Source organism: Scyliorhinus canicula, chromosome 1 (assembly GCF_902713615.1).
Source record: "Scyliorhinus canicula chromosome 1, sScyCan1.1, whole genome shotgun sequence".
Taxonomy (NCBI): Eukaryota; Metazoa; Chordata; class Chondrichthyes; order Carcharhiniformes; family Scyliorhinidae; genus Scyliorhinus; species Scyliorhinus canicula.
Window position 1 is genome coordinate 183,170,201 of NC_052146.1, and position 18,026 is coordinate 183,188,226.

General features: G+C 51.2%; 2 protein-coding genes across 2 annotated transcripts in view; both read right to left on the reverse strand.

Annotated features, from left to right (window-relative positions):
* LOC119977728 (solute carrier family 22 member 3-like) overlaps positions 1-944 on the reverse strand; it is a 50,373-nt gene extending 49,429 nt beyond the window's left edge. Inside the window, exon 1 of the mRNA XM_038818928.1 lies at positions 459-944. Within this exon, the coding sequence (XP_038674856.1) occupies positions 459-869 (411 nt within the window). The 5' untranslated portion in view covers positions 870-944. The remainder of the gene's footprint in view (positions 1-458) is intronic.
* A 15,813-nt stretch (positions 945-16,757) lies between these two features.
* LOC119969954 (solute carrier family 22 member 2-like) overlaps positions 16,758-18,026 on the reverse strand; it is a 42,947-nt gene continuing 41,678 nt past the window's right edge. Inside the window, exon 10 of the mRNA XM_038803924.1 lies at positions 16,758-17,954. Within this exon, the coding sequence (XP_038659852.1) occupies positions 17,846-17,954 (109 nt within the window). The 3' untranslated portion in view covers positions 16,758-17,845. The remainder of the gene's footprint in view (positions 17,955-18,026) is intronic.

The window sequence follows — 18,026 nt, forward strand, 5'->3', positions numbered from 1 at the left end:
CTTCCCCTGGCAAGTGGATTGGTAACCAGAGGACGCAGACTTAAAATAATTGGCTTTAGAACAAGAATGGAAATTAGGAGAATTTTTCCACAGGGAGATCTAAAACGCACCGCTCGAAAGGCAGATGGGAGATGAGTCCATAGGAACGTTCAATAGGAAATTCTACATGTTCATGGAGATTGATTTGCAAGGTCACAGGGATTAAACTGAGTTGTGGGTCCAGATTGAATTGCTCTTGTAAAGATCCTGCACAGGTACTTTGGGCTGAATGACCTTCTTCTGTGCTGTAAATGGTTTGGATACTATGAATCCTCCTGTTGTAATTCATGGTGTCAACCTTAGAAAGGTTCACTTTCACGAATAGACACATGTAGACCAAAAGGAACCAGCAACAATATTACCAGTTTGCAAACGTAGATCCTGTAATACATTCATGAAACAAATGTGATCATATTTACCTCACTTATGATTGTTGTACGTGAACCTTCAAAAAACCAACCGTTCTGACAAGGTGCGAGTAGTACGTCACCGGAGTTATTTGTGACTAATGGCACGGGATAGTCACAGCTGAGAAAAGTTGCGTTCCAGTCTATGTTATAATGCTCACATCGGCTGTGCGAGGAGCTGCCCGGTTTCTCCAGAGGCACTGTGTAATTCCTTTCCTGTTCCAGAGACCACCCACACTTTTCTCTCAGCTCCACCGTGCCAGGAGGACCTCTGCACCAGTGATTCGGAATGTCTCCCTGGAAAACAGATACCGTAATCAGGAATGAAAATGTCACCCCGCTGAAAGACAAAAGCAGGATAATCCATCTCTGGTATTTTCCAAAATCTCCGATGTCCTTTAAAACATCATCATAGGTTAACATTTTTGCGGGCTGTGCAGAAGAGTGTCTTGAATGAAGGGAGAAAGATTTACTGCTCTCCAACTTGGCAAGCTTGCATTCCTCGCTCTTTGGCTGTCACGGTCCACTGGCACAGAGTTAAACTGGTACAGAGTTCAGATACACGCCAACATAGAAAACTCTGACAAAACAAGCTTCCAAAAAGATTGGCAACTCAAAAAAGCCAGCTGAAACTTTTTAATGAAACGTTGTGGACATATCACACTCTAGAATAAAAGGCCATAGTTTTAAGCTGAGGATTTAAATCCGAAATGAGGAGGAATTACTTCACTCAAAGGCTCGCGAATCTGTGGAAATCTCTACCCCAGAGTGCAGTGGACACCGAAACACTAAAGAGGAGATAGATAGGTTTTTAATAGTAACGGGATGAAGGGTTATGGGGAGTGGGCAGGAAGGTGGTGGTGAGGCCGAGATGGGATCAGCCATGATCATATTGAATGGCAGAGCGGGCTCCTCCAGCTCCTCGTTCTTATGTTTCATAGAATTTACAGTGCAGAAGGAGGCCATTCGGCCCATCGAGTCTGCACCAGCTCTTGGAAAGAGCACCCTATCCAAGGTCAACACTTCCACCCCATCCCTATAACCCAGTAACCCCACCCAACACTAAGGGCAATTTTGGACAATAAGGGCAATTTATCATGGCCAATCCACCTAACCTGCACATCTTTGGACTGTGGGAGGAAACCGGAGCACCCGGAGGAAACCCACGCACACACGGGGAGGATGTGCAGACTCCGCACAGACAGTGACCCAAGCCGGAATCGAACATGGGACCCTGGAGCTGTGAAGCAATTGTGCTATCCACAATGCTACCGTTCTTATGTTCACAACTCCTATGTTCACAGTGACAAATGCTGGGCAAGGCCATTGGTTTGACAGCAAGCACAGTTCTCGGTCTTACTAAATAACTTACTCTTCCTGTGGAACTGCCCAATTTCCGTGAGCTTGGTGTAACTTAAGCTGTAGCCAAATATTCATTGTTTTTGAAGTAGTGATTTTAGAGGTTCCTGAATGAAGAATTTTAGACTGAATGGGCAGAATGTTATTCTCTCACACGGCTCTCAGTTGGAGGGGAGCTGGTACGGGTGGCACAGTTGCCTCACAGCATCAGGGACCCGGGTTCAATTCAGACCTCGGGTGACTGTCTGTGCGGAGTCTGCACATTCTCCCCGGGCCTGCGTGGATTTCCTCCGGGTGCTCCGGTTTCCTCCCACAGTCCAAAGATGTGCAAGGTCGGCGGATTGGCCGTGCTAAAATGCCCCTCAGTGTCCAAAGATGAGATGGGGTTACGGGAATGGGGCAGGGGAGTGGAACTGGTTAGGGTGCTCTTTCAGAGGGTCGCTGCAGACTCAATGGGCCGAATGGCCTCCTTCTGCACTGTCGGTGTTCTATGATTCTATCAGGTCAGAGAGCCTTTTGTTTCAGCCGCAGGTTTCTCGCTGCTGTTTAACTCAAGTGTCCCGCTTTTAAGTTACTTGACCAATCACAGAATTTGCGTGCCAATGAAGGGCTTGCCATTTACAGCTGCCCTGGCAGGAGCCAAGAGTGGTTGCATTCAACGTTCCTTGCGAAGCCAAAAGAAGGATGATAACAGGAAGTCACGGAAAGGTTGTTCGCCAAGTTCAATGACTCTTCCCTGGATGGCAGGGTGGAGGTGTTGAGAGAGGGAAGGGAGCATTTGCTGTGAATGGGATTTAAAGAGAAGCTTCCCAAACCCAAAAGGTGTGGTTGGAAGTTACTGAGGTAGTGAGCAGCAGGAATGTTGTTCCTTGCAGCTGGATGCAGTGCTTGAAGACATCTAATGAAAAGTTCATACGAGCAAGGAGCAGGAGTAGGCCTTTCGGCCCATCGAGCCTGCACCGCCATTCAATAAGATCATGGCTGATCTGCTTATAACCTCAATTGCACATTCTCGACGACCCCAATAACCTTTCACCCCCTTGCTTCCCAAGAATCTGCCCACCTCTACTGTAAAAATATTAAAAGATTCTGCTTCTACAACCTTTTCAGGTAGAGAGTTCTAAAGACTGCCGACCCTCTGGCTGAAAACATTTGACCTCATCTCCATTTTAAATGGGCAAGCCGATATTTTGACACGGTGATCCCTAGTTCTAGATTCTCCCACAAGTGGAAACATCCTCTCCACATCCACCCTGTTAATGCCAATCTGGGTCTGAGAGGTTTCAATCAAGTCGCCCCTTACTCTTCCAAACTCCAGTGGATACGAGCCCAGCGACGAACCTTTCCTCAAACAACAACCCACCCATTCTTCCTGCCAAAATGTACTCACCCTGGCTGCCCTCGTCAGGTCGTGCATCTTCTTGCTGCACTGTTCATCGTTCCATGAGGTGTGCCCCACTGCGCTGACATCGTTGCCCACCTCCCTCCAATTACCCCAGACTGTGCTGCTCGGGTGGCGGTTGTCCCCATTTGGGACACAGGTTCGCCCCCTCTCCTCAACTTATCGAGGTCATGGCCCAGGAACCTCAGGGAGGCACGGCGGGCGGCGGCCATCTTGAAGGTCTCGGGACTGTGCGCTGCTCATGCACCTTTAGGCGCCACAGCACCGCGTCATTGATGCGTCCCGCGTATCGACATCATTAACACGTCCCACGTATCCGACGCCAGTCTGGCGCCATGCCCCCCGTGGTTCTCGCCGCGCCCGTGCTGGCCCCATTTGCGGGGCCTGAATCGCTCCTCAGAGCGGCCCGTTCACACCGTTGTAAAACGCGACGGCATTTACAACGGCGTCAACACTCTGCCACGAGATAGAGAGAATCCCGTCCAGGGTCTCAAACCCACGCCCCTCTTCCTCAAACTGAATGTAAAATTCAGCCATATTATGATCACTGCTACCTAGGGGTACCTTCATCACGAGATCATTAATTACTCCCATCTCTCATTGCACAATAGCACATCTCATATAACCTGCTCTCTGGTTGTCTCCAGAATGTGCTGTTCAAAGAAATTATCCTGAAAACATTGAATGAACTCATCTCGGCTACCTTTACTTATCTGCCTTCACAGTCTATATGTAGATTAAAATCTCCCAGGATTATTTCCGCGCCTTGCTGACTTCACATTATTCCTTCCTCCACCCTACTGCGTGGTTATTGTTAGGGGACCTGTACACAACTCCCACAAATGACTTATTGCTTTTACCATTTTTCCTCTCGACCAAACCATTTCCACATCCCGTTTCCTGAACTTCGGTTCTCCCTCTCTATTGTGCTAATACCATCATTCACTCACAAATAAACCCTTCAACCTGCTTTCTTTTCTTCCTCAATACCCTTCAATGTTTCAGTCCCAATCCATGTCCTCCTGCAGCCATGCCTCTGAAACAGCTAGCAAATCATCCTTATATATTTCTATGTGTGCTCTCAGTTCATCTGTTTTCTTTTAAATGCTACCTGCATTCAGATACAGGACTATTAGTCTTATCCTTTTATTATTTTTTTTAAATGTATTTTATTACAGACATGTAACAAAGCAGGTTACAGCCAATAAACACCCCGGGAAACATACTTCCCAACAATCAACTATACAGTCTGGACAGATTTTTCCCCTTTTTCACCCTCCCCCCCCTCCCCCCACCACCCAGCCCCCACCCCCCGCGACGAACAGCTCCTCAAACACGGTCACAAACATCCCCCACCTTTTCTCAAACCCCCCTGCTGAACCCCTTAACTCAGGGGTGGGCAAACTTTTCCGTGCAAAGGCCACATTCAGAAATTCACAATTTTAAAGGGCCGCATAGTATTTAAGTAAAATAATTACTTCACCCGGTTATGATTCTGGGCGCCTCATATAGAACACAGAACATAGAACATTACAGCACAGAACAGGTCCTTCGGCCCTCGATGTTGTGCCGAGCAATGATCACCCTACTCAAGTCAACGTATCCACCCTATACCAGTACGTAACCCAACAGCCCCCCCATTAACCTTAAAAAAAAATTAAAAATGGAAAAAGAAATTTAAAAAAAAATTTTTTTTTTTTTAATGACTTGGTGGGCCGCATAAAGACCTTTGGCGGGCCGCATGCGGCCCGCGGGCCGTAGTTTTCCCACCCCTGCCTTAACTCATACTTTATCTTCTCCAACCGCAGGAAATCGTGCAGGTCACCCAACCAAGCCCCTACCCCCGGCGGCGATGCCGACCGCGACTCCAGCAAAATTCGCCGCCGTGCAATCAGAGGGGCGAAGGCCACGACATCGGCCTTCCGTCTCTCCATGAGCTCCGGCTCTCGGAAACCCCAAATATCGCCACCAAAGGGTCCGGATCTACCTCCTCCTCCACTACCCTGGCTAAGACCGCAAACCCTCCCGCCCAGAATCTTCCCAATTTTTCACAACCCCAAAACATGTGCGCATGATTTGTTGGCCCCCACCCACACCTCTCACACTCATCTGCTACCCTCTGAAAGAACCCAGTCATTCTCGCCCGAGTCATATGTACCCTGTGCACCACCTTAAACTGTATCAGGCTCATCCTTGCACAAGAGGAGGTCCCGTTTACCCTATGCAGTGCCTCTCTCCATACTCCCCAATTGATCTCCCCACAACTCCGCTTCCCAATTCTCCTTGGTCTTCACCACCCACAAGCTAGGGAACCCCCTCCAAAACTTGCGCACGAAGTCCCGAACCTGCAGATACCTGAACTCACTCCACCTCGCCGCTCTACCCGCTCCCTTAGCTCCTCCAGACTGGCAAATCCTTCCTCCAAATACAAATCCCTCATCTTGACCAGCCCCACTTCCCTCCACCTTATGGTAGTCACCACTGTTGTATATACATCACATATGGGGTGTAATACAGTAAGGCTACTACAGGTACGGGGTAGATTCCGCCTGCAGGCTCCGCCCAGTATGCGGAGTATAAATGTGTGTGCTCACCGAGCTGCAGCCATTTCGGCAGGAGCTGCGGGAGGCTACATGTGGTAGTCACCACTGTTGTATATATATCACATATGGGTGTAATACGGTAAGGCTCCTGTACTACAGGTACGGGAGTCGATCCCTGCCTGCTGGCTCCGCCCAGTAGGCAGAGTATAAATGTGTGGGCTCACCAAGCTGCAGCCATTTTGGCAGCAGTTGCAGGAGGCTACACATCTCTGCGTAATAAAGCCTCGATTACACTCTACTCTCGTCTCGTCGTAATTAATAGTGCATCACACCTCCTGTATAAACTATCCATCCCCCCCCGGCTCAAACCCATGATTCTCGCACAGCGGCATTAGCACTGACATCCCTTCCATCCTAAAGTGCCTCCTCAGCTGATTCCATGGCTGGGATTCTCCAATCCCACGGCCAACTTCTGACGCCGGCGTGAAAAGCGGCGTGAACCACTCCGGCGTCAACGGTCCTCAATTGTCAGGTATGCTCCCCTTCCTACGGGGCTAGATCGGTGCCAGAGTGGTCTCCGCTGCTCCAGCAGGCGCAGCATGGCTGGCATGAGTCCACGCATGCTCGCTACGGCCGGCGCAAGTTTGCGCATGCGCATGCGTTTCTGTCTCCGCGCCGGCCCACGGGCAATATGGCGGAGCCCTACAGGGGCCTGGCATGGAGTAACATAGTCCCCATGGTACCAGCCCGCCCACCGATCGGTAAGCCCCGATTGCAGGCCAGGCCACTGTGGAGGGCCCCCCCATGGGGTCGGATCCCTTTGCACCGCCCCCCCCCTCCCCCCAACCAGGATGGCCCCCGCAGACACAACTTCCAGGTTCCGCTGCGCGGGACCATACGTGACCCATACCGGTGGGACTCAGCCAAACTCGGCAGGCACACGGCCCGTCGAGGCCCAGAGAATCGCCGGGGGGGGGCGACTTCCAACGGCCCCCGACCAGTGCAGCGGCGATCCCGCGGGCGCCCGAGAATCGGCGGCAGATTATCTGCGAGCTGGCGTCGGGCGGCATGGCGCGATTCTCACGCCCCCCCCACCCCGGGGATTCTCCAACCCCATCCCGGCCCATATATTCACCGTGGACTGCACCACCGGGCTCCCTGAATACCTACTCGGGGTCCATTGGCGACGCTGCCATCATCATAGCCCTCAAACTAGACCCCTTACAATATTCCTCCTCCATCCTAACCCACTCTTCCCCTTCTCCTTCCCACCACCACCGCATCTTGTCCACATTCGCCGCCCAATAATAATGAAGCAAGGTCGGCAATGCCACCCCCCCCCCCCCCTGCTGCCTCTGCCCCTGCAGCATGGTCCTCCCCACCTTTGGCACCTTCCCCTCCATACAAAGTTCGAGATGATCATGCCCACTTTCCGAAAAAAGGCCTTTGGTGTAAAGATCGGGAGAGCCTGAAAGATAATCAAGAACTGTGGTGAACATATCTCATAGAATTTACAGTGCAGAAGGAGGCCATTCGGCCCACCGAGTCTGCACCGGCTCTTGGAAAGAGCACCCTACCCAAGGTCAACACCTCCACCTTATCCCCATAACCAGTAACCCCATCCAACACTCAGGGCAATTTTGGACACTAAGGGCAATTTAGCATGGCCAATCCACCTAAGCTGCACACCTTTGGTTTGCGGGAGGAAACCGGAACACCCGGAGGAAACCCACGCAGACACAGGGAGGATGTGCAGACTCCACACAGACAGTGACTCAAGCCGGAATCGAACCTGGGACACTGGAGCTGTGAAGCAATTGTGCTATCCACAAGGCTACCGTGCTTTACAGAGCAGAAGCCCTGTAGGCGGCTCTCAGTTGCAGAGCAGTCGCAGGCAGGCACTGTTCTAGTCGATTAAAGCCACAGTTTACATCTACACTCTGTCTCACGTAAATTGATGGTCGCATCAATTTAATCGACTAGAACAGTGCCTGCCTGCGACTGCCGTGCGACTGAGAGCCGCCTACAGGGCTACTGCTCTTTATACGTTCACCACAAGAACCTCGGCAGAATATTCATTTTCACCACTTGGACGCTCCGCGCCAACGTTATGTGTCGTGTATCCCACCTCCTTAGATCCTCCCTGGCCTCCAGTCTTATCCTTTTGTAACCTCTAATCTCATCTGTTGATTTATTGTTGTATTTATACTTTCAATCCCTTCCTATCATGGTCTGTTTTTTATTTTCCGGAATAGCTTTAGCTACAATAGTTCTTGTAATATAAATCAGGCCATCTGACAAGGACATTACAATTCTGACTAAGCTAAACATCCTCCTTTGTCCTGCCTATGTCATTGGTACCTACATGGGCCATGGAGACAGCCTAAGAGAGACAGGAAAGTGAATGGCATGATAAACCCTACACTCTGACATCCACAGCATTCTTCTCCAAAGCGCTCCTCAGAACAAAACACCTCGAATGTCCATTCATGCCTGAGGCACACCCTCATATCCCCATCTGGGCAGCCACGTCGGACACAGCCTCGTTCTATTGGCCATTCCTTATGGTCACCCCTCCCCACCCATGAAGTTTCCATTCCGTTCTCCCCACACATTCCTTATTTGTTTCCTTTGTTGGGGCTGGTTTAGCCCAGTGGGCTAAACAGCTGGCTTGTAATGCAGAACAAGGCCAGCAGCGCAGGTTCGATTCCTGTACCGGCCTTCCTGAACAGGTGCCGGAATGTGGCGACTAGGGGCTTTTCACAGTACCTTCATTGAAGCCTACTTGTGACAATAAGCTATTATTATTGTTTCCTCTCATTGCTGGAGAAGAGGGCCCACATCGGTAAGGGAGAGGCAGAAACCTGGTTGGTGGAGCGACAGTCGCAGGAACATTGCCCTCTACGGAAGAATACGTATTGTAGATTGACAGGGCAGCACGGTCCATGGGTAAAGCTGATGGAGGTCACCCACCTCCTTGGTCACAATATTAGAAGATGCACTGCCACTTGGCACATAACAGTCACTAATGCTGCATTAATGTCACCACACCACTCGATTGGAGACGTTAGGTCTGTTTTCCTTGAAAAAAAGAAGTTTGAAGGGAGACTCGAGAGGCATTCAAAATCATGGGGAATCAAGTCAGAGTAGACAGGGAAAATGTGTTCCCACTTGTGAAAGGATCAAGAACGAGAGGGCATGGATTAAAATAACTGACAAAGGAAGCGACGCGAGGAAAGATATTTTCCCGCAGTGAGTAGTTAATGTCTGGAATGCACTGTCTGAGAGTGTGGTGGACACAGGTCCTTCTGAAACATTCAAAAGGACATCAAACTATTACCTGAAAAGGAAGAATGTGTCGGGTTGTTTGGGGGGGGGGGGCGAAGTGGAGGAATGGCACTGGGTGAATTGCTGGAGAGTTGGAGAGCTGATGCAGACATTGTGGGCTGAATGGCCTCCTTCTGTGCTGTAACCATTCTGTGATTCCAACTGAAATGTCACAATATGCACAGTATAGAGCGTGAACCCTTTCCCCATGTCAGCAATAAATCACGGCTTTTAGCTCCCACGGGTCATTCAAGGGTGACAGATGAGTAAAGAGTGGGAGGAGGGACCTCCAGTAGTGGGTGAGGGCTCTGGGGGTGCACCTGACTCATGCCTGCTCTCCAACAGTGCCGATCCGTACAGCTACAGGAGCAGCGGTTGGAGACAGGAGCAACAGCGTTCCCCAATGCAGGAAACTCCAGGGTCTTCTCAGCTCGAATCTGCGGCTAAAGGGAATGTGGAAAAGCCACGGAGATTTGTGTGTTTCTCTCAGCATTTTCAGAGGCAGTGTGTATACCCTTGGACAGAGATTGGAGGGATCTCCATCTCGGGTAAATGCCATGTCTCAGGCATTTGTGCTGATGCTCAGCTCCATAGAAAGAATAGGCACCTGCCTGGAGATTCAGTCAAGACAGGCCACTGAGTGTACACTGGTCCAGACCAATGGCCTACACATTCTGACTGTCACTTTGGACAGGATGGAGGAAAGCCTCACCTGGGTGACTCAATGCCTTACTGAACAACGTGATGTGGAGATGCCGGCGTTGGACTGGGGTGAGCACAGTAAGAAGTCTTACAGCACCAGGTTAAAGTCCAACAGGTTTATTTAGAATCACTAGCTTTCAGAGCACAGTTCCTTCATCAGGTGAATGAGGAAGGAGAAGTGTTCTGAAAGCTAGTGTTTGAAACAAACATGTTGGACTTTAACTTGGTGTTGTAAGACTTCTTACTGCAGAACATCAATGTGATCTCCAGCTCTTGGCTATCAGGTGGGCCATGAGAGGGAAGCTGGAGAAAGAGCAGATGGCAGTGGGGGCTCTTAAGGTGCTACCATGTCTCATCTTTGTGCCCCTCCACACTACCGCACACAGCATTACGTGCTGCCTTGGTGATAGAGTTTTCCCCGACACAGGTGCAGGTGGAGCAGTCTTGGTTGAGTCCTGAATCCAGGGAACATCCATCACAATTATCTATCAGAGCAAGAGAACGAGAAGTCAGGCTTTAGCTTTGCTGAAGACACAAGCATTGCACCAGCTGGGAGTAAAAAGAAGTGGATAGGAAAGATATAATAGTCACACAAGGTTGTGTATAACAATGTTCATAACAGTCATTTTCATATTTATTTTAATGAATCACTTCATTTGAACTCTTCATTCTCCTGCCGTTCACTTAGTTGCAACTTGAATTCCAAATGGACAGTTTTGTTCAGGTGGATAGTAGGGCTAGATTGGAAGACGAGGGAAGGGTGCCCCCATGAGATCCACAGGGAAACCATTATCGATCTCTGCGTGGAGCACGTGGAGTACAAGCTTCCCCGGTAATGGCTGGAGGCCCACTCTGCTGGGACTCGTAAAATCGAGCATAAATGCCGGCCTGAGCAGGGAATGGCAGATTGGTTATTCCAACGGGCCTATGATTGGAGATAGTTACTGCTGTGGGCAGACTCTATGTTAAATTAAAATAAATATTTATCCTACCTACCACTGGTTTCCCTGGTCATTAAAGGTGTGAATGTAATGAATGGATTTTTAATTATGAGTAAGATCTGTAATGGGGCAGGGTCGGGGGCTGAAGGCCTGATGCATTCAGGTAGCTGCAGGTTGCCAATATGAGGCTGTTGTGAGTTACACTGGCTGCCGCCACTCTGACCACATCAGCCCCTCCACCTCCCTCCCCCCCCCCCCCCCCCCCCCACCCCCCACCCCCCACCCCTCGGTCAGCACCTTCCACTAGAAAGTGACCAGCCAATCTGATTGACCAGCAACTCACAATGGTGGAACCTCCTCCAGGATTAAAACCATAGAAAAGTTACTGATTCAGGCCATTCAGCCCATCATGTCTGCACCAGGGGAAGGCCAGGTCTCAGGCCAATGAACTCTTCTCAGGGTGTGGGAGTGGGGATGTAGCAGCCTGCCGAGCAACGGTGACTTATATGGCTGTGGCGCTATCAATTGCACATAAAAGATTCGATAAGGTACAAGAGAGGCTTTATTACAGTGAGATGACATTCCTCCGGCTGCAGCTGTAGAATGGTATCTCAGTGAAGCTCATGCATATTTATACTGCTCCCTGGGGGCGGAGCTAGCCGGCAGGGGCTTACCAGCAAACCTGTAATACAGGTACTGTCATACATCCCCTAATGCACGCACACTCATATATACAGTGGTAGAGATCACCACATTCACCCCCTGTAAAAAATAAGTCAGGCGGGGGCAACGTGAAACTATAATACATAGTAGTGATATTATTACAGAGGGGGGCGGGAAAAAAATCAAGAGTCCATCGGCAACCCAGTTCCCGTCACAAATTGAGTCGGACCGGCGGTCGAACGTTCCGTTGCAAGCGACGCAGCAGTGGTGGCGACGTCTGCACAGGCGGTGTCGGCGACGTCTGCACAGGCGGTGTCGGCGACGACGGCATAGGTGCTGGCGGTGTTGGTGCTGGCCAGTGGCAGGATGACTCCGGGAGCGAGCCGGAATCCTCCATGTCCTCCAGTGTGGGCAGGGGGACGAGGGATGGACCTGGTGGGGCTGAATTTGGGGGCGCCGGGGAAAAGGAGGGTGGCACGTGGGTAGGGAGGGGCATAGGCATGGGATCGGCACCCGCGGGAGCCAGATCCCTGAGCGAGACTGTATCCTGGCGGCCGTCGGAGAACTCCACGTAGGCATATTGGGGGTTCGCGTGGAGCAGGCGTACCTTGCCCACCAGGAGGTCTGCCTTGTGGTGCCGGACATGCCTACGAAGGAGGACTGGCCTTGGAGCAGCGAGCCAAGTCAGGAGCGACACCCCGGATGTAGACTTCCTAGGGAAGGCAAAAACACGCTTGTGGGGTGTATTGTTAGTTGTGGTGCACAGCAGTGACCGAATGGAATGAAGCGCGTCAGGGAGGACCTCCTGCCAGCGAGCGGCTGGGAGGTTCCTGGACCGTAGGGTCAGTTGGACGGCCCTCCATACCGTCCCGTTCTCCCTCTCTACCTGCCCGTTTCCCGGGGGTTGTAGCTGGTCGTCCTGCTGGAGGCGATACCCCTGCTGAGCAGGAACTGACGCAGCTCATCGCTCATGAATGAGGATCCCCTGTCACTGTGGATATAGTCGGGGAAACCGAACAGAGCGAATATGGAATCGAGGACCTTGATGACGGTGGCAGACGTCATATCTGGGCATGGGATGGCGAAAGGGAACCTAGAGAATTCATCGACCACACTAAGGATGTAGGTGTTGCGGTCGGTGGAGGGGAGGGGCTCTTTGAAATCCACGCTGAGGCGTTCAAAGGGGCGGGACGCTTTCACCAGGCGCGCGCGGTCTGGCCGGTAGAAGTGCGGCTTGCACTCCGCACAGATCTGGCAGTCTCTGGTGACTGTCCGTACTTCCTCGACGGAGTAGGGCAGATTGCGGGCTTTGACCAGATGGTACAACCGAGTGACCCCTGGATGGCAAAGGCTCTCGAGCAAGGCACGGAGCTGGTTCACTTGTGCGCTGGCACATGTACCTCGGGAGAGGGCGACTGGGGGTTCGTTGAGCTTGCCGGGGCGATACAAGATCTCGTAATTATATGTGGAGAGCTCGATTCTCCACCACAGGATTTTATCATTTTTGATCTTGCCCCGCTGCATGTTGTTAAACATGAAGGCTACCGACCTTTGGTCAATGAGGAGAGTGAATCTCCTGCCGGCCAGGTAATGCCTCCAGTGCCGCACTTCTTCAACGATTGCCTGGGCCTCCTTTTCAACAGACGAATGTCGAATTTCGGAGGCATGGAGGGTGCGGGAAAAGAATGCCACGGGTCTGCCTGCCTGGTTCAGCGTGGCGGCTAGGGCGACGTCTGAAGCGTCGCTTTCAACTTGAAAGGGGAGTGCCTCGTCTACTGCGTGCATCCCGGCCTTGGCTATGTCTGAGCGAATACGGGCGAAGGCCTGTTGTGCCTCGGCCGTGAGGGGAAATTGTGTGGACTGGATCAGTGGGCGGGCCTTGTCCGCGTATTGTGGGACCCACTGGGCGTAGTAAGAAAAGAACCCTCGGCATCGTTTGAGGGCCTTGGGGCAGTGGGGAGGGGAAGCTCCATGAGGGGATGCGGTCGGGATCGGGCCCCAGAAGTCCGTTCTGGACTACGTAGCCGAGGATGGCTAAGCGGTCTGTGCTGAATACGCATTTCTCCTTGTTATAAGTGAGGTTGAGGAGAGATGCGGTGTGGAGAAATTGAGCACGGTTGGCGTCGTTGTTCTGCTGTTCATGGCCGCAGATGGTGACATTGTCTAAGTACGGAAACGTGGCCCGCAGTCCGTACCGGTCAACCATTCGGTCCATTTCTCGCTGAACAACCGAGACCCCGTTAGTGACGCCGAAGGGAACCCTAAGAAATTGGTACAGACGACCGTCTGCCTCGAAGGCAGTGTAGGGACGGTCCAATTTACGGATGGGGAGTTGGTGATAGGCGGATTTCAGGTCAATTGTCGAGAAGACCCGGTACTGCGCATATCAGATATGCGAGGGAGGAGGTACGCGTCAAGCTGCGTGTACCGGTTGATGGTCTGGCTGTAGTCCACGACCATCCTGTGCTTCTCCCCAGTTTTAACCACCACCACTTGGACTCTCCAGGGACTGTTGCTGGCCTCGATAATACCCTCCCGAAACAGCCACTGGACCTCGGACCTGATGAAGGTCTTGTCCTGGGTGCTGTACCGTCTGCTCCTGGTGGCGATGGGCTTGCAATCTGCAGTCAGATTGGCAAAGAGGGAGGGAGGGTCAACCTTGAGGGTCGTGAGGCCGCAAACAGTGAGGGGAGGTAGTGGTCTGCCGAATTTGAGGGTGAGGCTCTGGAGGTTACATTGGAAGTCCAGGCCCAGTAAAAGTGCTGCACAGAGGTTGGGGAGAACGTACAGGCGGAAACGGCTGAATTCCACGCCCTGTACAGTGAGTTTAAAAAGACAGAAGCCCCGGATCGGGACAGAGTGGGATCCGGAGGCCAGGGAGATCCGCTGGTTGGCGGGATGGACCGCGAGGGAGCAGCGCCTTACCGTGTCCGGATGGATGAAACTGTCTGTGCTCCCGGAATCGATGATTGGTGGGATTGGTCGAGCGTCATGGAGGCGAGTAGCGGGCGATTGAGCGAAGTGTCCGATGAGTAGCGGTTGCGACCCGGGTCCCGTGGAGTAACTGCGGAGAAGAAGATGGCGGCGCCCATGCAGCGCACGTTGCGTGGGCGGGGCAAGATGGCGGCGACCATGGTGCGCACATGGTGGGGGCGGCGAAAGATGGCGGCAACCACCGATCGCACGTGGAGTCGGGGAAGGAAGTTGGCGGCGCCCACTGATCACACGTGGAGTTGGGGAAGGAAGATGGCGGCGCCCACTGATCGCACGTGGCCCCGGGGGCAGCAGACGGCAGGGCCTATTGCGTGATCGGCTGCAGCGAGGGGGGAGTTCGGGCGCGATAGCGGCAACTGCACGGGACTGACACACCGCTGCATAGTGGCCTTTCTTGCCACAAGACTTGCAGGTCGCGGTGCGTGCCGGGCGGTGCTGGCGGGGGTGCTTCTGCTGACCGCAGAAGTAGCAGAAGGGACCCCCAGGGTGCGCGTGCAGCGAACGGCGCAGGCATACTGCGCGGGAGCTGCTCCAGTCAGGGGGGTCGGTTGCGGGGTCCACGAGGGGTAGGATGGGTGGGTCGCACGGCTGGCAGGGTAGGATTGCACATTACGGGAAGCGGCCATCATTGAGAGCGCTAAGGTCTTTGTTGCCGCAAGATCGAGAGCGGCCCCTTCCAGCAGTCGTTGCCGAATGGGGTCCGATGCAATCCCCGTAACAAATGCATCCCGCATGAGTAGATTCGAATGTTGCGTGGCCGTGACGGCCTGGCAGTCGCAGTCCCGTACTAGAGGGATAAGGGCCCGCCAGAAGTCCTCAATCGACTCACCCGGTTGTTGAACGCGAGTGGAAAGTACATGCCTCGCAAACAGAGTGTTCGTCGATTGTGCGTAATTTTCTTTGAGCAGTTCCATGGCCCAGGCATAATTAGGCGCGTCCTGGATCAGCGGGAGCACGCTGGAGCTCAGTCTGGAGTAAAGGAGTTGTACCTCCTGAGCCTCCGATCGTTCAGGGTCCGCTGAGGAGATGTAGGCCTCGAAAACAGCCAGCCAGTGGTTGAAGTTTTTCCTGGCATGTGGCGACTGCGGATCCAGCTGCAGGTGATCAGGCCTGATTCTGATGTCCATGGTTTTGGGAAAATCTCACTGTAATAAATTGTGGCGCTAACAATTGCACACAAAAGACTCGATAATGTACAAGACAGGCTTTATTACAGTGAGATGCTATTCCTCTGGCTGCAGCTGTAGAATGGTATCTCAGTGAAGCTCATGCGTATTTATACTGCTCCCTGGGGACGGAGCTAGCCGGCAGGGGCTTACCAGCAAACCTGTAATATAGGTACTGTCATACATCCCCTAATGCACGCACACTCATATATACAGTGGTAGAGATCACCACAATGGCAATTTATTCTCGGGTACAGCAGGACACACCTGTAAAGTCCTGCCCATAACATCACAGAAACAAAATGAATTCTGGCACAGATGGTGGCAGCTGAAAGAGAACCATCCAGCCTAATTCCATCTCCTTGGACCATAGGCCTGCAGGTTACGGCACCCTAAGGACATATCCTAGTTTTTTGCAAATTTTTAAAAATGCTTTTCAATTCTTGTAGACACTTTATTATGAAATCCCCCACATGTCACCAGCAGATCAGTGGGAGGAACCAGAGTCTATGAAATTCTGAGCAGGATGTTCACTAACAATATGTACCCATTAGGAAGCAAGTCTTGTTCCAGGAGCCTACAGATATCGGTAACAACCTGTGTAAAAACCTGAGTTTCCGTGGCTCGATCATGGCATGGACGTTAATCTCTGTCTGTATAAATGTAAGGTCACCATAGTCCCAGATAACCATTGGCTGCTTTCCCCTTTGAAGGGGAAAGCCGACTGGTGGTAATTTAACCAGAGGATCACCACACCTCAGGCAAGGGGCAAGTTGAGAAAGCGGGGCCTTCACGAATAACCTCAGCTGGTACAGGAATTGAACTCATGCTGTTGTCAGTACTCTATATGACAAACTACCTGTCTAGCCAAACGAGCTAAACCGGCTCCCTAACCAGCAGCGGAAGTATCCCCTCCTTCAGCCCAGAGCTCTGTGTGCTGCCGGTGTTGTTGTTGCTGCTCCTCATCGGCGGCCCTTGTTAAAGCTGCAGCAATTCCTCCCACGTTGCAGAGAAAGCCGACAGTTGGGAAGTTTGGATCAAGGTGGGTAAAGAAAGACCAAAGTCGACAAAACAACTTCCTCCAAGTTAGAAATGATGCGTAGAAACCCCAGCCTCTGAGCAAACAGTGTGCGCACAAACCTCTCACTCAGGCAGGCCATCGGCTATGTCAGACTGAATCCAGGAGGCACAGATTACTCACAGAGGGGTCATGGTTATATGTGGGTTTAAAGCAGTTTATTAAGAAACAACACGAGGTATGGTACATTAGCTAAGTCGACAGAAAAGACATTCGACTCATAACAAGTAGGGAGTCCAGTTCGGGTAGGCCCATTGGTCTGTGCAAACCTCTTATTCTTCTTTAACCTCTTCATTTGTCGCATATTCACAGATTCCCGAAATACCCGAGCGGGTTAGACACAACACGAGCTCATTCACACACAACAGTTTGCCAATGTGTCTCTTGGTTTTCCCTTTTTAACCCCCAATCCCCCCCACTCCCCTCCCTCTCCATTATCGGGATGTTAACATTAACTTCATGGAGTCTTCTCTTCCACAATTACTGAAGGTTTACAACCAGGTGCCCCTGTAAAAGTTGATTTTAAAATCAGCACAGGCAGTTGCTCATTTTGTTCTTGTTATAGCTCACTGCCTCAGCCTGTGAGTATAAGGTACCAGAGCACAGATGCCCATGATTCTATAAGGCTAATTAAAGCCCACTCCAAAGGAGGTGTGGCAGCAGCGATGGAGATTAAAAGGATGTAAGGTCAGCAACAAAGCTGTGTTTTAGCGTGTCAGAGACATTCTAAATCAGAAGGGGTGAGATCAAGATCAGAACGTGCCTTACAGTGAAGCAACTTACAGTAATGGGGACTCAGATGACACTAACGTTAGAAAACACTCTTTTATTAATAAAACCTCTGACAAGTGGAAAGCAACTACTCAAGTCCCTTCTTCAGTCTGAAAATGGAATCAAGCCATCAGAAGTTCACAGATAATCGTATTACACAGCGTGTGGACTGAGGTAGGACCCTTCCTTGCCTCTCAGGATCACATATAAACTCTGCAAACATCACTTATCCATCCTTACATGAAGATTCTGTATCGGGTGAATCATAATCATTAATCTCTAATCTCTAACTTTTATGTTTACAATAAAACTGAATTGCATGAATTTTTAGCAGAGCAGGACACTGAATACATTATTAAACTTGGCATTTAATAATGTCAATAACAATGGCATTATTAAATATCATTGACTGTTAAATATAGTTAATGCTTTTTTCAAACATATTAATCTAGATCAAGAGGGGCTCATCTTCTCTGAGGCAGGTTGCTTGTTGTTACTTGTTTCAACTGAAGGATGTAGAGGAGACAGCTCCTGATTTGCCTTTGGGGCTGTTTTCTTCTTTCTGGAGAAATGAGGACATTTTTGTTATCAAAAAGGGTTGAAAATGAATGAGGATGAGGCATTGGATAGGCTG